The sequence below is a fragment of the Gossypium raimondii genome, chromosome 6 (assembly GCF_025698545.1).
Source record: "Gossypium raimondii isolate GPD5lz chromosome 6, ASM2569854v1, whole genome shotgun sequence".
NCBI lineage: Eukaryota > Viridiplantae > Streptophyta > Magnoliopsida > Malvales > Malvaceae > Gossypium > Gossypium raimondii.
Genome location: NC_068570.1, coordinates 32,926,834 through 32,950,870, shown reverse-complemented (window position 1 = coordinate 32,950,870; position 24,037 = coordinate 32,926,834). Strand labels below are relative to the sequence as shown.

General features: G+C 34.0%; 1 protein-coding gene across 1 annotated transcript; it reads right to left on the bottom strand.

The window, feature by feature from the left end:
- Positions 1 to 1,270: 1,270 nt before the first annotated feature.
- Positions 1,271 to 3,888, bottom strand: LOC128041720 (uncharacterized). Its single transcript, XM_052632021.1, has 2 exons — positions 2,683 to 3,888; positions 1,271 to 1,723 (listed from the first exon to the last, which is right to left on the bottom strand). The coding sequence occupies exons 1-2, from the start codon at positions 3,886 to 3,888 to the stop codon at positions 1,271 to 1,273; spliced, it is 1,659 nt and encodes a 552-aa protein (XP_052487981.1).
- Between the last annotated feature and the right edge of the window lie 20,149 nt (positions 3,889 to 24,037).

Here is a 24,037-nt window from a genome sequence, read left to right as displayed (position 1 = left end):
GCAGTCTTGAAAACGTTCTTTTCTCATGTGAACCCAAACCCAGTCTCCGGGTTCGAACACTATTTGCTTTCTTCCTTTATTTGTAGCTCGCATATATTGTTCGGTTCGAGCTTCGATGTTGGCTTTCACCCTTTGATGTAGTTACTTTACATATTCAGCTTTTCTCTTAGCATCAGAATGGACAAGCTGATCATTGGGCAAAGGAAGCAAATCTAACGGAGTTAGAGGATTGAACCCATAAACAACCTCAAATGGTGAATGTTTAGTAGCAGAATGGACGGTTCTATTGTAAGCAAATTCTACATGCGGTAGACACTCCTCCCACGACTTGATATTCTTTCGCATAATTGCTCGCAATAGAGTTGATAGCACCCGATTCACAACCTCCATTTGTCCATCCGTTTGAGGATGACATGTTGTTGAAAATGCAGACTTCGCTCCTAACCTTCCCATAGAGTTCTCCAAAATGACTTAGGAACTTTGTGTCTCGATCGGATACGATGGTTTTGAACTCCATGAAGTCGCATAACCTCCCTAAAAACAAATTAGCAATATGGACAGCATCGTTAGTTTTAGAACAAGCTATAAAATGTGACATTTTGGAAAATCTATCTACAACAACAAAGATAGAGTCCTTCCCCGTTTTTGTCCTTGGTAGTCCTAGGACGAAATCCATTGAAAGATTGACCCATGGTGCGTCAGTTATGGGCAATGGTTTGTAGAGTCCATGCGGATTGATTTTGGACTTGGCCTTCTTGCAAGTTATAAATTGACTACGACCGCTCAACATCTTTTCTCATCCTGTGCCAAAAGAAATGCTCATGGAGGGTTGACAACGTCTTAGCCACCCGAAATGGCCCATAAGTCCACCACCATGTGCCTCGATTACCAACAATTTCCTTATTGAACTTTGTGGCACACAAAGCTTACTTTCGCGGAAAAGGAAACCATCAAACCTGAAATACTTATCAACAGCTTTATTTTCACAGGATTTATAAATAGCACCAAAATCAACATCGTCAACATACATTTCTTTTAAAAAGACAAATCCAAGCAACTTTGCATCCAAATGTGATAATAAAGTATATCGTCGAGATAATGCATCAGCCACAATGTTTTCCTTAACCTTTTTATATTTGATGATATAAGGAAAAGATTCTAAATACTCTACCCATTTGGCATGTCGTTTATTCAATTTTGCTTGTCCCTTGATATGTTTCAACGCCTCATGATCCGAGTGTATGACAAACTCTTTTGGCCATAAGTAGTGCTACCATGTCTCGAGAGCTCGAATTAGAGCATACATCTCCTTGTCGTACGTCGGATAGTTGAGAACGGCTCCATTTAACTTCTCACTAAAGTATGCCACGGGCCTTCCATCTTGTGTTAAAACAGCTCCAATCCTGACACCTGATGCATCACATTCAACTTCAAACATTTTAGCAAAGTCAGGCAACACAAGTAATGGAGCATTAGTTAAACACGATTTAATAGCAATAAAAGATTTTTCTTGTTCCTCATTCCAATAGAAGGCAGAAGACTTCTTGATCACACTAGTTAAAGGTGCTGCCAAGGTGCTAAAATTTGGAACAAATCGTCGATAGAAGCTTGCCAATCCGTGGAAGCTCCTCACTTGGCTAATGCTCGTGGGTCTAGGCCACTCTCGAATAGCTTTCACCTTTTCTTGATCAACCTCCAGTCCTTCCGAAAGTGACCACGAATCCTAGGAAAATAACCTTGTTAGTACAAAAAGTACATTTCTTAAGATTAGCAAACAAAGATTCTTTTCTAAGCACATCCAAAACAGATTTTAAATGCAACAAATGGTCATCTAAGGATTTGCTATAGATAAGTATATCATCAAAATAGACAACACAAAATTTTCTGATAAAAGAACGAAGAACATGGTTCAGCAAGCGCATGAAAGTGCTGGGCGCATTGGTAAGCCCGAATGGCATAACCAGCCACTCGTAGAGCCCATGCTTCGTCTTAAAAGTGGTTTTCCACTCGTCCCCTTCACGCATCCGAATTTGGTGGTATCCGCTCTTTAGATCAATTTTAGAAAACAATCGAGCACCACTCAATTCATCCAACATATCATCGAGTCGCGGTATTGGATGTCGATACTTAATTGTGATCTTATTCACCATGCGACAATCTACGCTTTATCGCCATGTTCCATCCTTCTTTGGTACCAATAAAACCGCAGACGGCGCATGGGCTAAGGCTTTCAGATATATCCCTTCTCCATAAGTTCATTAACTTGTTTTTGCAACTCTTTGGTCTCTTCGGATTAGTACGATAAGTCGGACGATTGGGAATAGAGGCTCCGGAATGAAATCAATTTGATGTTCTATTCCTCGAATGGCGGCAACCCATTAGGAATGTCTTCCTAAACACGTCCTCAAATTCCCGCAAAGAGAAACAATCAAGAGGGCAAATTTGGATCCAACTCGTTAGTATTCAAAAGAGTTTCCTTGTAGATAAGTACAAGAACCGATTCTTTGCATCAAATAAGATTTCCTAAAATCACTCTCTCGCATAAACACTCATTTTCTTTTGCTCTTTTCTTCTCTCTTTTTTGTTCGATTGATTTATTTTTTCTCTCACATTTTTCATTTGTTTTTCTTTTTTCTTCTCAATATATTTTTCACTCTCTTTTTCATTCTTTTCTTTTTTTACATATTCCCGAAATTTCTCTACACTCTCCCTTAGTTTTAATTGATCTTCATAAACTTGCCTCGGCGTCATGGGAACCAAATTTACATTTTTCCCATCGCATTTGAAGGTGTAGCGGTTTGTGAAACCATCATGAATGACTTTGCGATCAAATTGCCATGGACGACCCAATAACATATGACCAGCGTGCATGGGTACTACATCGCATAGGACTTCGTCGGAATATTTTCCGATAGTGAACGGCACCAAAACTTGCTTAGTTACCTTCAACTCCCCCCCATCGTTAAGCCATTGAAGTTTGTAAGGTTGAGGGTGCTTAGTTGTTGGCAAGCTGAGTTTTTCAACCATTAAAGTGCTGGCCACATTTGTACAACTTCCGCCATCCACGATCAAGCTACACACCTTGCCTTGCACATGGCAACGTGTATGAAAAATGTTCTCCCTTTGTTGTTCATTTTCAACACTTTGAAGACTAAGGCTTCGTTTAATAACGAGAATTTCGCCATCAACGGCGTATTCAAGTTCATCCTCTTCTTCCTTTTCGACCATTTCATCGGGTTCTTCGTCATCTTCTTCTTCCGATTCAATTTCTCCATTAGCCCGTACAATCATGTTGGTTCGGTTAGGGCATTGACTCGCAATGTGGCCCCTCCCTAAGCACTTGAAGCACTTTATTTCTCTCGATCGATTCGGAATGGCAACTTCTTTGCCCTTGCTAGTTTCGCCAACGGGTTTGTTCATCTTAGAAGACAAAGATTGATCCTTAGTACGATTAGATAAGTCTTTCTTACCCGTGCCTTGGTTCCACCTTTGAGGATTGTTGGTGCTAGGAAAGGTTCGGCAAGAACTTTTTCTTTTCAATTGCTTTTCAACTTTGATAGCAACATGCACCATATCAACAATATCAACGTAGTGTTGAAGCTCCACCATATTGGCTATGTCACGATTAAGTCCAGCTAAGAATCGAGCCATGGTTGCTTCGCGATCTTCTTCCACGTTCGCACGTATCATGGCAATCTCCATTTCTTTGAAGTAGTCCTCCACACTTAGATTTCCTTGCGTAAGATTCTTCAACTTTTGATAAAGTTCACGACAATAGTAAGAAGGTATAAATCTCCTACGCATTACGGCTTTCATTTCGGCCCAAGATGAGATTGGCCGCTCCCCGTTCCTTCTTCGACTCGTTGTGAGTTGATCCCACCATATCATTGCGTAATCGGAGAACTCGATTGCCGCCTAATTTCACCTTTTGCTCTCCGAGTAGTTGTGACACTCAAGACCATCTCAATTTTCTCTCCCATTCTAGATAAGCTTAGGATCGATTTCCCATGAAAGGGAGGAATGGATAGCTTAATACTTTTTAAATCATCATCAAATTGGCCTCAATCTCTAGGACCCCTATTCCTTTGACCTTGTCGTCTCTCGCTTTGATTCGACGCTTGGTCACTTTTCACCTCGCTTGGCTCGTAGGGATCATCCACGAAAGGCCTTGCTCGCCCTCGCTCCCTTCTCGGTCCTTGAGGGGTTCCTTCTCGTGTTGGTCCTCCTTCCACTCGATCGAGTCTCTCATTAATAGATTCAAGTTCACTTCGAAGCATTCGTTGGAATTCCCTTAAGAGGGCTTGTTGACCTAAATCGGGAACTCCTCCTCCAACATTTCTTATCGGTTGTCTATCAGTCCTTTCCGCCATGTTTTGCTCGGGATTTTGAGACATATTAAAGATTCCTCACCACAAAGACTCACGTTCACTCAGAAAAGAAAGTACGACACTCACGCTCGTGTTTTCACTCTTTTGGCTTTTACCTCCTCTCGAATATGCTCCCACACTCGTGCCTTTTTCCTCTCGTTTCTTCTCTTATAATTTCGTATAAGACTCGGTAGGGCTTGATCTTTAGTTTAGAGGGTCGGCTTCAAGGGGTTTGCAAGGGAAAGTCGTATGGTTTAGGGTAGGCTCGAATGAAAGAAAGGTTTAAAGACGTGGCGTATAAAATGAATTCACTAATTGGGAAATTGTTTTTTTTAAATAGCGTGAAAATTCACTAAAATGGGTATAAAGGAGTGTAGAATGTGATTTTAGAAAAATAAATCTACTTACTCCGGCTCTTCTCGAACGTCCAAACTCCTCGTTTTAGTAGCTCTGATACCAAATGATACGCCCCGGCCTCGTGGATGATTCCGAGTCGTTTTGTTGCCCGATCGTTCTAACGATGAAGTTTCGTTCGACTTGATTCAAAAGGTTATGTTTATTCAATGAAGGTGTTTATGGTTCATTTAAGGTTAAAAGGAATTGGTTGGTAAGGTATTTCGGCTAAGAAAGAAAGAAAACAAATATTAAAGGTATGGAATTTTCGGTTTAAGGTGAAATGGAAAGAAAAGCTTAAAACAAAAATGAACCAACACTAAGGAAAATGTTGACCCGAATCTTATATGTCTTTAAGGTGGATGAAAACGAATGTAAAAGGACCTCGACCCACTATCTATCAAAGATAGGAACCTCGGTATCAAATGAACGCCACACTTTGGGTGAAAGTGATAAGTTCAGGATGCAAAGAACAAAGGTTGACGCCACTAACTAGTAGATAAGCCAACTAAGTCTTTGGACGAAATTGAGAGAAGAATTCCTCACAAAATACTTAATTCAATAATCAAAATGGCAAAAGTCCTTTGACAAATTATCAAACAAATATTTATAGTAATCCCTAGGCTAGCCGAATAGACACACTTAATAGCTAAGGAAAATTCATGATCATTCCAGAATTAATTCACTAGTATGGTTCGGCTGAATGAGATCTCCAAGAGGCAGCTTAAACATTAAGGAAATGAACCTTGTAGAGATGAATGCACCGTTAATTAATTGGCCATGACTAGGTTCGCCATGCCCTTAAATAACTCATTAATTTGGCACTTGTTGGTGAAAAGATAGCTACATTAAAGAGAGTTGTTGAACAGCCACACAAGTGTGAAAAGTCGGTTTTGGAGAGTCAAATATGTGTGAACACCATCATTGAATAGTCCCTCATGTGAACACTTGAAATGGGCTGCATGTAGATGTTTGGAGTTGGCAAATTAATTTGAACATTCCTTTGGGGTACCATGCATGTATCGGCCAAATGCAATGAACCTAAGGTGCATGCACCCATGCCGCCCAAGAAGAATTCTGCACCAATTTAAATTAGCAAATTAATTATGTTTTAAACACATTAAAATGGGCAACAAATGAATGTAAAATCGCTAATAAAATTCGTGAACTAATCAAAGATTTGTATGAGTTTAGGACATATTCAAGACACCGAACTAGGTAGGACATATTTAATAACACTTATTAATTATTTGACCAAGATTTAACTTAATTAATTAGCTTAACTAATTTAACTAACAACTTAAATAATTATTCCAAGAAAATAAATATTTAAACGCAAATAAGCTTAAGTTGAGCTAGGAGAAAAACGAAGATGAGCTGAATGAGCTAAAGATGAGCTCAATGAACTATGGTTGAGCTGAATGAACTTGAAGTAGGATGCATGGTTTGCTCATATTGCTAGCCCATGAGCTTTCAAGTAAACCAGCTACGGATTCACCCCAAACTCGATCCACCAAGGTTGAAATTGCACCCTTGAACTTCTTGGCCCTAGCTCGAGTAATGGGTCCTTTGGGCAGTTCGAGAGAAGAGCCATTATCACTAGGTAGCTCATGGACCTCGTCGCATCACACACATGCTACGTTCAGTCCAAGAGCTAACTAAATCATAGCTCTGATAGTACTAAATGTAACACCCCTAACCCATATCTATCGTCGGGTTAAGGTTACGGAGCATTACCGTACAAATGGAACATTTAAACATATTTTCATCCACTATCATAAACATATCATAAGTCAATCATACATACACATTTCGTCCCTAAATCGAGCCCTCAAGGTGCTAAAAATACCTTCGAAATAGTTTGGGACCAAATTAAAATCATTTGGAAAGTCTAAGAAAAATTCACAAAAAATGGGGAATAGGGGTCACACGACCGTATGCCTCACACGGCTAAGACACATGCCCGTGTCACAGGCTATGTAACCTTCAAGCTAGGGACACACAGTCGTGTCCCAGCCCGTGTCCTCACCCGTGTAACTCTCTGAGTAGGGTCACACGCCCGTGTACCAGGCCGTATGCTAGGCTGTGTAACTCACTGACTTACATACAAAGGAATTCCTAGATAACAGCCGTGTCGCCAGGCCATATGTCATACACGGCTAAGTCACACGCCCGTGTCTTAGGCCATGTGGACATAAATTTACCTAAAAACAAGCCATTTCCTATACCATTTCATGTATAATCATTTGAACAATTTGTGAACACTTACAAGGCATCAAACCATACCTAAACATGCATATATTTGCCACTCCAAAAGTCCTAATTCAATTAACCAATATTTCATTTAGAGGCACCTCAAAAACAATCATCAAAACTTACATAAACATGTCAACTTTACCTAATTTCAAACGTCAACATCTAGTTCAATACTTTCCTAAACATGTCATTACTTGACCATAATTAAACCAATTCAACACATACCATTTGAGCCATTCAAACATGCAACATAATATAGCCCCATTGACACAAACTAGCAAGGCATCAAATGTACCGACAAAGTTAACTTACACAACTTATATACATACCAAATCATCAACTAAACATTCAACTAAATAACATTACAAGTCCACCTATACATGTCATTATAACCTTGGCCAAAACATTTAAAAACTACCGATATATAAGTTAGATAGTGTGATAGATCTCCGATGAGTTTTCAATATAATCGAGCTTCCGATACTCTATAAAACATAGGAAAGGAACTACGTAAGCACTTAATTCTTAGTAAGTTCATAGAAATCAAAACATAACTTACCATTTCATTTACATAACAATAAGTATAAGCATAATATAACCCAAACCACAAGCTTGGCATAAGCCTATACATCATCATCAATACACAAGTTAGTACATTTATACATAACTCATTTTCATATGAAAATACATCATTTGATTCATATATCCTTTTCATGAGCATATGCACAATTCCACTTGAAAACTTACCATTTCAATCCCTTTTCTTGCCCATTGAACCATCTAGAATATCATCAGATACTCGAGAAAGCTCACACAAAGTGTGCTTAAACATATAATTGTAACATTTCCTTTACATCATTACTCACATGAGCTGTGAAATGGGTCTACTCACATGAGGTGTGGGTCAGAATGTAAGCTACACGATGCTGCTCACATGAGCTATGGAGTATCTACAACAAATGTAGGACTTCAGCTATCGTAGGACATTCAAGACCAGCACCTGAAACATGAAATTCCTAATGACATATCATTTGTATCGTACAAATTCCTAAGATTTAACCGAGACTCTATAACCATCATTGCATTAATTTATTTACACATCATTCAATTCACATGATAAATAACATATTAACATACTACTTGAATTAACATTAAAATGATAACTATTCACACGAACTTACCTCGACAACTAAAGGCGTGAAGGTTAAATTGAGCTATTCTGAATCTTTAGCTTTGCCTCGATCTAAGTCCATACGTGGTCTATCTTGATCTAAATAGAAAATTTCAATCCATTTAATATTTCTAGTATTCAATTTAGTCCACATTTCATATTTATGCAAAATTACTATTTTTCTCCTAACATTTTAACTTTTCATAATTTAGTCCTTAAGCTCATAAATTGAAATTTAAGCATTTTAATCCCCCATTCAGGCTAACTGAATTTATTAGGGACTTCTATCAACCCATACAAACCATCATTTCATAAATTTTCCATGAACTTTTACCATTTTTACAAATCAATCCCTAAATGCAAATTTCATCAAAAATCACTTTACAAAACTTGTTTATTTATCAACAAGGATTCATAATCTACCATTTAACTTCAAGAATCATACAAGAACATTCATGGCATAACCCTCAACCTTTAACAGTTTTACAAATTGACCCCTGGGCTAGCTAGATTAAGCTAAAACAACCTCAAAAACATAAAAATCATTAAAAACGGGTAGAAATATCACTTACATGCATTCAATCAAGCTAGACGAATTCAAGAACCCTAAAATTTGCTTTACTTCTTTCAAAATTTGGTGGAAAAAAACTTTGAAGAAGATGAGCACAATATTTGTTTTATTTGTTTTAAGTTTAATAACATATCTACCTTTTTAACCTTTAAAACCTTCCAAAATTTCATTAAAACCTTGCCATGTAAATCCACTATCTTATTTAAATGGTTTATTTACCATTTAAGTCCCTTACATTTCCTTTCCATAGCTTTCTTTCCCTTTTAACTAATGGAACTCTACTTTTACACTCTTTACGATTTAGTCCTTTTCACTTAATTAATCAAGCAAACATAAAATTTCTTAACGAAATTTTAGTACGACCTTACTAATATCCCATAGACAATAAAATAATAATTTACTTATCATATTTGTGGTCACGAAACCACTATTTCGATTTCACAAAAAATAGGTTGTTATAGACTTGGCAAGGTGGGTTCACCAAGTAGAGTAGGGGGTTCAAGGAGACTTCGCACTGAATGCAGAAGGGATACTTTGCTTTCGTGGAAGACTTTCCATACCTTGTGATGAAGAGCATAGACATGTGATCCTTACTAAAGCTCATAGCAGCCCTTACGCAATGCACCCAAGAAGCAATAAGATGTATTGTGACCTCCTTGAACTGTATTGTTGGCCTAGGTTGAAGCAAGATGTAACACCCCTTACCCGACCAGGTCGTCACACCCAAGTAATAAGATGCTATGACAAACTTCAATAATCGACAAATACATTTCTAAGCAAAACTCAAATATTTATCTTTAAACCATATACATATATTTTCATATTAGAACTTTTGAACTCTAAAAGGACCTAATTTGTAAAATTCGAGCATATAGTAAGATTGAATTGTAAAATTTTAAAGTTTAACTGTCAATTTTGAAAACCCACAATTGGTATCTATACCAAATCGGTACCTCACTAAAATCTATACTAAAACTCGGTTTTGTTCTCTTTGCAAAACAAAGGTATCAATAATTATTTTGTGGTATCGATATTTTATGAGAAAGTATCGATACTTAAATAAAAATCAATACCATTTTGATATTCTATTTATTTTAAGACGTACATAATAACAAGTATCAATACCAATGCCAAAATCAATAATTATTTTGTGGTATCGATATTTTATGAGAAAGTATCGATACTTAAATAAAAATCAATACCATTTTGATATTCTATTTATTTTAAGACTATACATAATAACAAGTATCAATACCAACGCCAAAAACATCGATACATGGGTTAGGAATGGTAAAACTATATTCAAAAGTTCATTTCATGACCAAAATTCACATAAACTCAAATGGTAAGCTTAAATGTATTTTTAGATGCATAACTCAATTTAAAAACATAAGTTTTCATATCAAAACATCATTAAAATCAGCCAACCTAGATCTCTAAACAACGTACCACAATTTCAAACTAACTAAATACATATTTATATATATACAATTAAACTATTAAATCATTGATACATCTCAACCATTTCCATTACACCAAACAAAACTAGTTGAACAAACAAATTCCAAATCACTTCTCCCTAATTAATATATTCACCTTCAACTAATCAAGCATTAAATGCCCATGCCATGGTATTACCTCATCTGTTTAGACATTTGACAAGGAAATCATTTAACCAAACATATCATCATCAACAAAGATACTACAAATACTTTCACATTCACACACATAAAGACATAACTTATATAAATTACCAACCAAAACACAAGCTAACAATTAAATTACAAAATGAGCTTTCGCTCAAAAAACTTCCTAAGTGCATGCCAAAACAAAATAAGAGCATCACTAACGCTTGAGTTCGGGATTGTTGTTGGATGCTGAGTTGACAAGTGAGCCGTAAAGTACCTAATCTACGCACACAAAATAAAATCTTATGCTGAGTATAATTCAGTGGTATTTCTATAATCAAACAATAAAATATATTATAAAGATTATAATGCTTTTAAACATGTCAATATACAAGTCCAATTACATCACCTCTTATTCAATCTAATTACATATATTAAATTGAGCTTATAAACTAATATCCACTATCTACCCTTGTTTCAATTTCATATACTCAATTTCGCAGTTCTACAATATAATTTTATCAACTAATCATTAATTTGCATATGTTCCAACACAACTCATCATAAATCGAATTCAATTGCACGTTATTATCAACATATCCTATATTCAAATCTATTCAAATTGATTCGTTTCAGCTTGTTTTATCATTTCCAACTTTCCTTCTGTTATAACCATGTAGAATAGTTCAAAATGCAACAATTAAAAAGGTTTGGGTTATAGAAATACAAACTGTAAACTCTGAACTATTCGATTACGACTTTGTCTTTTCATTTTCGTCTTGGGGTATTCAGGTCGACGTTAGCTACGAATTAAAATAAACATACCAAATCATCAATATACAACCAAATTCACATTGAATTGCTAATTTAAGCAACTTTTTCATTTTATTCAATTTAGTCCTTAAAATTGGGACTAAAATAACTTTTAAACTTAACCCCTAAATTTTATGTCAAATTAACTAGAGTCCCTAAATGATCTCTTATTTTTCATTTTTTACCCTAAAATTTGAAATTTATACAATTGAATCCCTATAATACAAAACTTTAAACGTACTTCATAATTTAGTCCTTTTTTTAACTCTAAACTTAATATCTATCAAATTGACCCCTAAAACTTAAACTAATCAATAATGGTAACATCCTCAATATTTAACAATACTGAAAAATAGGACATCAATCAACAAGCTTAAGCTCCCGGGATTCCAAATGTAACAGCCTATACCCGGTCTAGTCACCAAGCCCGAATATCAGAATGCCACACCGTTATCTCATTTCGTACTCATGGTAAATTGTCACATTATTAAGAAATCATCCTCTTTTTAGTCAAACGTATATTAATCATCATTAGAACATGCCAAACAAACTTTAAATAAACATATAGTAATAATTTAACATTCATTAGGATCACTTAGCAAAATTTCCAAGACAATCACGTTGGTATCGATACTAGAACATGGGTATCGATATTTTCCTTGCATGGTATCGATACTGTATGGAAAATCGGTACCAAATCAGCATTCTATTTCTCATCTAAAATCAAAGCATAAGAAAATATAGGTACCTTTCGAAAAATATCAGTAATTTTGCCCCGAGTATGGATACTTGTGGTATTTGTATCGATACCAAATTACGATTCTGACTTCCTGCACATTTGAAAATCATAGAGGTATCATTTTTAAAACACGAATGTCGATACCTTTACTCTAGACAGTAAAAATTCATCATATTTAAGCATATAAACCATTCCAACACAAATCTATGCAACATGCATCTTTTACTATATCAAATAAACGTCCAAATGACCATAAGCATAGTTTCAAACATCGAGAATAAGTCCGAGAAATAATCAACATATCACGATTCAAACCTTTAAATCCTTAGAACAAATAAACTATGGAAACATCCAAAATATCATGGAAAAATTCATACAACAATTCTACCACATTGCCTTTATTTCCCCAAAACATAAACGAATTAATAACACCTATGAAATAAAGCTAATGTCTTGCTTGGATCATGCGTCGAAAACCACACCGCTCACACTGACACACAATTAATCTACAATGGGTTAAAAATAGTGGTGAGCTTAACCAGCTCAATGAATGCTCAGAATAACCACAATGTACACACAACATTAAAGGTTAAACAAGAGCATACTACAACACGTTCACAACCATATTCTAATCAAGTCAAAATAACATATTCACGTTTCATTAAATCATAAAACTAACATATACTACTACATGCAATTACACTCAACTCACCTATATATAATTTATCAAGACTAAACAACGTATACATGCTTTAATAACCCACAAGTCTAGCTGATATATTCACATGCATTCACAAGTAAAATGAAAATGATCCAAACCATAATTACATACGCAATTTCCTATGAGAACATACTAACATTTTCATGAAACTTAAATCAACTCATTTAACATATTATTCACATGTTTAAGCATTCATCTCACGTCGTATGACCACAACAGATAAGATCACATTTAAACAATAATTTGCATAGAAACCACATACTCATTTAGGCATACATCACATTACACATATATACACTTTAAGATAATTTGGCACTTAAGGCTATGAAACATAAAAGTGGGCTCTATTACCACACATTGGATACATGGATCTCCAATACACCAAATGACTCATAGAGTCGAACATATCCCAAAAGTGAAGTATAAAGCTAACACTCTCCAACATACCAAACATATCCCATTGAATAGAGCCTAGCTCACGTTCCCTTATCTCTCCAACATGTCGCAAGGCCTCAACGCCCAAATCAAAAAAAACATATAGGTAAGTATTTACAATCCGATGGCATGCCAACTATATCCAACCATCCTAATGCACATAATCTCTATTCATATTCATCAATTCGCATCACAAACTTGTACACAATGCATGCTTATCAAATTCACATTTAATTGCACTTAAAGTGCCACACTAATGCTCATTGAGCCATCACATATCCAACCACATATGAGAGCATTAAAATCAATTTATCACATTCATAACCTATTACATTAGCATTACATTCCGTAATTCAACACATACATACTTACGAATTTTTGCACACTTTCAGTACACATTTATATTGCTAACACAAAATCACCACTATTGTTTGACACATTTAATATGCCACGACCTAATACAATTCACAATAGTCATCACACATTTCTCATATCACAATATCACATCACAATAATCAATCCATAAATATTCTCATAATCACATAATTTACCAAAAATAAAATAAGGGAAATTGAAACTTACACTTAGAAGTTAGGATAGGGATTTAGGTTATTCCAAACACTCACCAATTACGCTTTCGCCGAAATGCTGAAAGCTTAAACTAGCTTTTCCTTGCCTTTCTCCTAGCTCGAAGAAGGTGCCAACGGTTCCAACACTTTACAGATAATAACCACACAATATACACAATCAATATTCAACCAAAGACTCACTTAAACCAACCAAAAATGCAAGTCTAAGCTATGTTCCTCCTAAAACTGAAATTTCGACTAACAAACTTGAAACTCAAATATCTTCCTCTATACTTAATATTTTCACCTACAACCGATTCTGTTCATTTAATTATTCACATACGACTAATTCTCAACCTTTAAAATACACAAAATTACTCAATTCATGGTATCAAAATTTTTGACATGTTTATGGCTATTTTCATGCAAATTCATTAAATCCTTAGAAATCGTTAACCAAACATTACAATAAGTGTATAAATCTTCTAATCATGTTAAAACAAATTGAAAAACACTTTGAAACCATATTTTTACTTAAAATCTTGAAATACACCATTAACAAGCCAATTTTTGGCTTTTACTCAAAACATGTGATTTAATGGCTAAAAGCTTAGTTTTAAAGACTAAATAACATTTAAAACTATTTAGGAGTTGAATCGTTACTTTAGATGACGAAAATTTGAGTGTTTGATTGAAAACCCAAAAAACTCACAAGCTTGACAATGGAGAAATCAATGGTGATTTTGGGTGTTTTTCTTGGTATTTAATGGAGATTTATGGCTTAAAAGATTAGAGAAATCAAAAGAAATTAGGATTTTGAAATGAAAATTGAATGGGAGAGTTGGGGGAACAAATGGGACAGCACAAACAATTGATGGAGAAGAATAACGTGAAAATAAAACTATAAATGGGGGTTTTTAGGTTGGATTTTAAAATCTGGTCTAATTGCCTCTTAAAATGTAACACCCCTAACCCCTCTCCATCATCGAATTAGGGTCACAGGCATTACTAACAAATTAATCAATTATTCAATCATAATTAAAATGCAAGCTATTTCATTCAAAATCGTAGTAAAAATTACCATACGTCCTAAATACGAGTTTATAGGACCCTAAAAATGATCTAAGAACAAACAGGGGCAAATTTGAAATAATTCTAGAAGTTTAGGGTGAAATCTCAAAATACCTAGAAACATGAGACGCACAACCGTGTGGCCAGGCCGTGTGGAATGCCCCAAACCATGTGACTTTCGAAGTTGGGACACACGGTCATGTCCCAGCCCGTGTCTTTGCCCGTGTAACTCACTGACTTGAGACACACGATCGTGTCCCAACTTGTGTGTCAACTCGTGTGGAAAGTACAACTATACAATTTTTCAACATGCTTAGGGTACATGCCCGTATGTGTTGCCCGTGTGTCTCACACGGCCGTGTGACAGACCGTGTCTCAGGCCATGTGCACCTAAATGTACCTTAAAACTCAAGTTTACCATTTCACGCTTACTTGGACACTAAGAAACTCAATTATCAACCAATTAACCTATTCAAAACACAATTAAACATGCTCAAAACACGCCAAAACCACCATATTAAGTGCCTAAACAATGTACCCTTATTAGTACCACAATTTATATCATCAAACATATTAATAAATCATCAACCATTCAAAACTTTCATTCACACCAATTTTGCCATAATTGAACTAATATTTAGCTACTTAGGCTACCAAATTTTTAAGCTAAACACATACCCAAAACTATAAACTACGCTAACATACCAACATAACCTCAACCACAATCATATAAACAATTAAGCATAATTTCACTAGCAAACCAAAATATCAACACCTTATAAACAACATCAACAAAAGACTCCCTAGGTACAAGCCATTACAAAATAAGATATCACCACACTTAAGCTCAGGATTGAGGTTGGATGTTGATTCGCTGATAACTTGAAAAGTACCTTACCTGGGCATAGAAAGAAAAACCGTACACTGAGTATAACTCAGTGGTATTTCTATAATTTGAACAATTTAGCTTGATATGAGTAATCAAAATGTAAGAATGCAACAAGAAATGTTATGCACATATGTTTCAAATCGATCATATAAATTTACTCATTCCTTATTTACATCCACTAAATTCCACATGTTCAAACACATATCAATGGTATTCCATAGCATTTGGTAATTCAACTCATACAATGGAATGATTCATCTTTTTGATCAATACTTGCATTTAATTCAAAATTCACATCTCATTTCATCATTTCATATTTCATTTCTCATCTCATATTCATTTCTCAACTTTGTCATCTCAATATCAAACACATATTTTTATTATTTAATTTTCCCTATTAACACAACTCGGACTTAGATGGATACACAGAAACCAACACACCAGTTTGGCACCCCGTGCCTCATTGGATAAACTTGAAGTAATAATTGTATCTAGTGCTATATAAATTGATACCCAGTGTCTCATCGGTTAAATCGAAGCAAATTTGCACCCAATGCCTCATCGACTCAAGGTCGAAGAAATCCATAAACTCTTCCTATCCTATGGCATGCCATCTATATTCGACTTAGCCTAAACAGTTAATGGGGTTTCATTTCACATTTCAATATAACCAATGTCTTAGTTCTATATATATATATGTAACATATAGGCATTTGATTCAATTCATTAACAATCACAATTCTCAGAACATATATTCAATTCATCATATATATAAATACGTACATTTCTCAATACACACATTTAAATCCTTATAAACATTCATCAATTAAATTCAATTCGTTTCATCCCAATTTTAACAAAACTACTCACCTTGTATCTTACCATGCATAATAGTTCAAAATGCAAGAATTTACAAGAGTCTGAATTATAGAAACACAAACTCTGAATTTTGAGCTATTTGACGGTGATTTTATCCTTCCCCTTTTATTTGAGGATTTTGATACGAAGATAGCTACTGAATAAAATAATTTAAATACATTAATATTACACAATTCAATTTTCACATTAAATTTCCAATTTTTACACTATATTTGCATAAACTTCAATATAGTCCCTCAACCGAGACTAATTTTCACCTCCACATTTAACCTCAATTTTTATACTAATTTAACTCTAAGCTAAATTTAGCTCCCTATTTTCTAATTCTACCCCTCAATTTTGAGTTTTTCAAAATTCAGTCCCTACTAAAAATCAGTAATTATCTTCACTATTTAGTCCTTTTCCACTTCTAACTTAAAAATCTATCAATTCAAACCCTAGTACTTAAACTATTCAACAATAACAACATCTAAAATCTTAATCAATACTAAAAATTATATCATGGGTCAAGTAGCTCTAAGTACCAGGATTCCAAAAACGTAAAAATTACAAGAAAATAGACTAAATTGACTAACCAATTGAAGTTGGAAAGTTATAAACCCTTAGGTCTCATCGGTCTATTCCTTTTTCTCTTTGTTTTCTTTTAATTTGCATGAAATGTTTCATCTCTTTTCACTTTCCTTTTATTTCACTTATTTTACTTTAAATTTTATTCATTATTATAATATATGTATTAAAGTTAACTTAATGTATAACATATATATAATATACATAACATTAATGACTGTCCACTACAACTAAAATGAAGGTATAATTGCTAGTTTAATCCCCTTTAATTTATTTTAAATCTATAATTAAACTTTTAACCCTACGCGATTTAGTCCTTATACTTTAATAACTCCTAATTCATGCAAATTACCTGATCAAGATTTAATTCGTCTCTAATATAACTTCGTAAATATTTACTAAAAATGTTTACGGGTCCGGTTCATAGAAATGAAGTCCTAGAAATACATTTTTCGACACCCCTGCCTGTCGGATCGTTACATAAAAACTCTAAGTTTTGACTTTTTTACAAATCAGTTCTATTTTCAAAATTAAAGGTATTTAAAACTCATTTTCAGAAATTGATTTAATTTTCTAAAAACTATAGTAAAAAAATTACCGATAAACCATGTCGTAAAATTCCAAACACTCTAGCCCTAAAACTCCTATGCCCTATTTTGGGGTATTAGACCAAAACTATAAAAATTACAAGAAAAAGGACTACATTGACTAACCATTCAAAGCTTAAAAATTTCTAACCCTTGGCCCGTTCGTCTTCTTCCCCTCCCTATTTGTTTCGAAAGTTGTTGCATGCAAAGAGAAATAAAGCTTCTCTTTCGCTCCACTCTTATTTTATTTCCTAAGTTTAATTAACTATTTTATTAGTAATGTTATTTTACTTAAATTTTCATTACAAATTCTAATATATTGGCACATGTTAGTGTCCACTCAATTAAACCATTGGTTTAATTACTATAAAATTCCCTTAATCATGTTCTACAAAAAAATTAATAATAATTAAACTTTTGATACTTTTATGATTTAGTCCTTGTACCATAATTAAGTACTAATTCGATATAATTAATCGATCGAAATTCAATTCACTTATAAAATAACTCGTAAATATTTTTACTAAATATTTACAAGCTCAATTAATGAAAACGAGGTCCCAATACCTTATTTTCCAAAACCACTAATTTTCGGTGCAAACCACTTGTACCTTGATTAACTGATCACTTAATAAAATCTTTCAAATTAAAATCTCATAAAACACTAAGATAAATTTATAAATAATATTAAATAATATTTTCAGACTTGACCGTCAGAGAACGGGGTTCTGAACCCATCATTTTCGGCACCACTGTCTTTTAGGTAGTTACAATTCTCCACTCCTTTAAGAAATTTCATACTCGAAATCTATTTGGAGAAGGTAGGGTACTAAGATTTTTGTTCCAAATCAATTAATTTGTTTGCAATCCTTTCTTATCAATCCCCAAACTCATTTAATCGGACTGCATAGTCTTTCGCATGCTATCAATATTCATACATCACAATTTACATTCAAATCATCAATCACGATATAAACTCAATTCCCAATCCATTTAACCTGCTCATATGTTATAACTTTATTGATCTTTCTTGGACTAAAGTCAGATACATATATTAACTAACTTGTATTCCAATCTAGCATTGTAATTGCATCATCAGATAAGCCAAAACAATCAATACTAACACATAAGTGTATCATTGGATGAATAACGCAATTAAACTGGCACACACAGTGCATCATCAAATAATACTAAAGCAACATACTGGCACACATAGTGCATCATCGGATAAAATCGAAGCAACATACTGCCACACATAGTGCATCATCGAATAAAATCAAAGAAACATACTAGCACACATAGTGTATCATCGGATAATACCGAAGCAACATACTGGCACACACAGTGCATCATCGGATAATACCGAAGCGACATACTGGCAGACATAGTGCATCATTGGATAATATCAAAGTATAACTTGCACATTTAATAACCAACAAATTTTCAATGTCATTATATACTCATCTCACGATCTATCAACCCCAACCTCATTATTAGATATCAAATTATCAAATATCATTATATGATTCAATTCAATTGATATTAACAATCTAATACCAATCAAGTCCACATTTTCTATCCTACTCAACTCAATTTGATTCTCAATATTTAGTACTCATAATCACCATTCAATATATCCATGAATAAATAATTTGATTTTCAATCATGAAAGTATACACACCAAATCCTCAGCTATTGACTCACCAGCAAAGTTTCCTCGACCTTTTCCTGTCGGATTAGATCTAAGCCCAAGGCTTGTTCAACCATTTTCGCTCGTTCAACTAGGTCGACAAACTCCTTTATTTTATGCTAGATCAACTAAACTTGAAGCTCATCTCGCATTCCCCAGAGGAATAGCTTACATCTTTCTTCTTCAGCCGGAACAAGTTCTAAAACGTACTTACTAAGTCGTAGAAATTCACATTCATAATCAGCCACGACATTTCACTCTACTTTAATAGTAAAAACTCTTGTTTCCTATCTTCCAGATATAATTTTTTGCCTTATTTCTTCTTAAATTCCTTTTGAAAAAACCTCTAGTCGGTTCTTTCCACAGGTATGTGGCGTGACACTATCTGCCACCACGTATATGATTCTCCTTGTAATAGAAAAACAGTACAAATAACACATTCATAGAGCGTGTATTCTAACTATTTAAGTATTTTATTCGTTCCCTCTACGCACATCTCGACCTTCAAAGGATCGACCCCTTTTACTCCCATAAACTCTATGTCACCATACTTTCGTAGTCCTTTTATCGGAGCTCGTCTAGTAGCGATTGCTGAGGTGATTTGTAGAGCAACCATTGCTATTCTTTGAAAAATTTCTAGTATCTTGTGAGGTAATCTCTTATTACCTTGACCTTCTATTCGAGTTCCCATAGTTCTATTTTCTTGAGCACCGGTTAAATCATTACTAGTTGCTTCAACCCCGATCTTGCTTTCATTCTCAATAGAGTGACTATTGTTATTCATGTCGTCAATATAAACATTTCTTAATTCTCCTGTCATTTTCAACTATAAAACAAAATAATTTATTGATCAGCACCCAGATCCCAACCCATTCTTGACTCGATGAGGGCATGTATCTCTAGACTCAATTCAGAGCTCTACTTAGCCCAAGAATCTATAGCTCTAATACCACTAAATGTAACAGCCCCTTACCTAGCCTGGTCACCGAACCCGAGTAATAAGATGCTACGAGAAGCTTCAATAATCGACAAATTTATTTCTAAACAAAACTCAAATATTTATCTTTAAACCAAATATATATGAGCATGTTAGAACTTTTAAACTCTAGAAGAACCTAATTTGTAAAATTCGAGCATATAGTAAGATTGAATTGTAAAATTTTAAAGTTTAATTGTCAATTTTGAAAATCCACAATTGGTATCGATACCAAATCGATACCTCACTAAAAATTGATACTAAAACTCAATTCTATTTTCTTTGAAAACAATGGTATCAATAATTATTTTATGGTATCAATATTTTATGAGAAAGCAATGATACTTAAATAAAAATCGATAATATTTTGACATTCATTTATTTTAAAACTATACATAATAAAAAGTATCAATACCAATGCCTAAAATACCTGTACTGGGTCAAGAATGGTAAAAAATATATTCAAAATTTCTTTTCATGACCAAAATTCACATAAACTCAAATGGTAGGCTTAAATGTATTTATAGATATATAACTCAATTAAAAACACAAGTTTTCATATCAAACACATCATTAAAATCAACCAACCTATATCCCTAAACAATGTACCTCAATTTCAAACTAACTAAATGCATATTTATATATATACAATTAAACTATTAAATCATTGATACATCTCAACCATTTCGATTATACCAAAAAAACTAGATGAGCAAACAAATGCCAATTCACTTCTCCCTAATTAATATATTCAACTTCAACTACTCAAGCTTCAAATGTCCATACCATGGTATTACCTCACCTGTTTAGACATTTGACAAGGAAATCATTTAACCAAACATATCATCGTCAACAAATATACTACCTGTAACAGCCCGTTTTTAGTGAAATTGGAACAGTGGTATCGGGACCACAAATTCGAGTCTGGAAGAAAATTTATTTTAATATTATTTTATGGTCTATAGTATGATAGGAATATTGTATGAAAATTTTGTTAAGAAAATTTTACCGATTACATGTTTAATTTGATGAAATTGACAAAATTACATAAAGTGCAAAAGTTGAATTCTAGTAGCTAAAAGGATCAAATAGCTATGGAATTCAAAATTGGAGGTCCTCATATGGAAAATATACCAATTAGTGGAGTTAGTAGATAAGTATGATGATTCATCATTGGAAAATTTAATAAAGAAAATGATTAAATTGGAAAGATCAAATAATTAAAGATGATAAATAATAAAATAAAACAAAATATCATCATTTTATATAATCTTTCCTAAACAAAAACATGGAAACCCTAGCCGTGTAAATTAAGCTTTGATCAAGCTTATTTGCCTTAATTGGGTAAGTATTCTTGTCTCATTTTTAATAATTTTCATGTTTCTGAGATCGTAATAGCTTAATCTAGCTATCTCGGGGATTGATTTACAAACTTATCAAAGTATAAGGGTTTTTCCATTGATGAATATAGAAGAATTATGAAGTTTCATAGTAGAAAATGGAAGGACGTTGATAGATAAACAACTTGTGTAAAGTGAATTTTGATAAAATTATGATTTAAGGACTAAATTTAAAGATGGAAAATTTATGAAAAATTCTAAATTTTATGAAATGCATGGGTTGTTATTGTTACATAGGTTAATCTTGGAATAAGGATTAAATTGTATGAATTTCATTTTCCGAGCCTAAAGACGAAATTATAATTAATTACAAGTATAGGGGCAAAATGGTAATTTTTCCAAAGATGATAATTAGATTGAATTGAATATAAATTGATGGTAAATTCATTCGTATAGATCCGGGTAGATCAAATACGGAGTTAAATCGTGGAAAAGAGAAAGTAATGGATTAATAGCTTTTATGTACACGAACATTGTCGAGGTAAGTTCGTGTAACTAAATTTTATATTTTTATAATTTAGAATTGAATATTGTTGTGTCTGTGATTTGTATAAAATGTCATGTATGTTATTGGTCACATAAGCAACAACTATCAAGTCCCGTTTGAATAAATGAAATTCGATGGATACAGGGTTCCCGAATTAGTTGTGGTCCTGCATGTGTTGCGGACACACCACAGCTCGTAAGAGCATCCTATTATTAGCTCTCATAAGCATCTCAATATTGGCTCTCTTGAGCTTCCTGATATATGGCTCTCCGGAGCTTCCTATTATTGGCTCATATGAGCTTTCCGATTATAGCTCTTATGATACGAGTCACAAAGGCCCAACCCAAGCCCAAGAACGTGATGGACTCAAATTACCACAAGGCCCAATAACGAGATCAAAGGCCCGAAAAATGCGTTCCAAACTAAATGGGACCATTCAGGAGTTTGTTAGCAAGGCCTTAAATGCGTACATGAAAGAAAGAGAAAATCAAGATTCACTTTCTTGTTTTCAAGAAAATCAAGAAACCAAATCTTGGCCCAATCTTGCTGTTTGGAGCGATTTCAAGAATCAAGAAAATCAAGATTTCAAATCTTGGAAATCTTGGTCCAAGAAACCAAATCTTGTAGCCAAAGCGCATTGGATCTCCGTTACGAGCATCAACGAACCAATTTTGGTAGAAAATGGAATACAAGCCCAAGTTCTTGAAGGCAAGGCCCAATAAGATAATTCCAAGCCCAAACAAGAAGACAAACCATACTTACTTGAAAATCAGGCCAAATTGTCAAAGTGGCCCGATTTGTAAAGTTTTATTTTTTAAATACTTAGTTTAAATTTTTATGTAGATATTCAGTCCAAGAGGCCCAATTAAAAGCCCTTGGCCGAATTTCCATTTAAATATTAAAATAATTAGGAGTTTTTTTATTTTTAGTTTTCTAATTAGATTAGGAAAACACTTGAGAGGCCTATATAAAGGCTTGGTCGGCCACCTTGTTATTCACTTCTCAATTATATTGAAAATTTCAGATTTGTTTAAGTGCAGAATTCGCTTTGAGTTTTTCTCCAAGAATTCTCTCTTGAGTCTTCTTTAGAAGTTGTGTTAACAATCTTTTTATTGTGGGAGTCATCTTCAACCTTATTCTTGCCATTGATATTCTTTGGAGGGGAGATTAGAGTCGTTTGAAAGGAGTTGTGGAATCTTTTGGGATTTCAAGGCTTCTTAGGACTTATCTTTTAATTTCTTGCTGTCAATTTTTCCTTTAAATTCTACTAGTGTCGATTCCTTTATCTAACTTGTTTTGATCTTCTTGTTTGTTTCAGCCCTCTTTAATACTAAAGAAAATCGATCAGCCCTCTCTTTGGCAGCCAAGTTCAAGCCAAATCATCTTTTCCCCAATTGATCTCGCTGAATTTCTCCTTCTCATTCTGGTTCAAACAGTTGCTGGAATTTCAATTGATTTGCTGATTGGATTCTTAATTTCTTTTCGGATTTGGTTGGAAGGGATCATAGAACTTCTTGATTACCGATTATTAATCTTGTCCATCAATTTCCCCCTTCTTGCCGCCCAAATCCCTAATTTTGTTCAAGTTTTTATTTTTATAATCTGTTAAATTTAATCTCGCTGTTTTGTGTTGCTTATCAGATTCGATTGATTGGGAAACTTTCTTGAAGTCCAATTTCATGTTCTTGGTTATCAAGATTCATCACTAATAAGCATTCTAACTTTTTTTGACTGAGTCTTTATTGATTTGGGAATTACTTTATTTTAGATCTGGAATTTTAATCCTTTTCTGTTTCATTTCAGATCTGATTGTTTAGAGCTTTCGTAG

Coding starts and splice junctions, on each gene's coding strand:
- LOC128041720 (XM_052632021.1), bottom strand. CDS start 3,888: ATGATATGGTGGGATCAACTCACAACGAGTCGAAGAAGGAACGGGGAG. Junction 1,724..2,682: donor TAGAGAAATTTCGGGAATAT/GTAAAAAAAGAA, acceptor TTATTTTCCTAG/GATTCGTGGTCACTTTCGGA.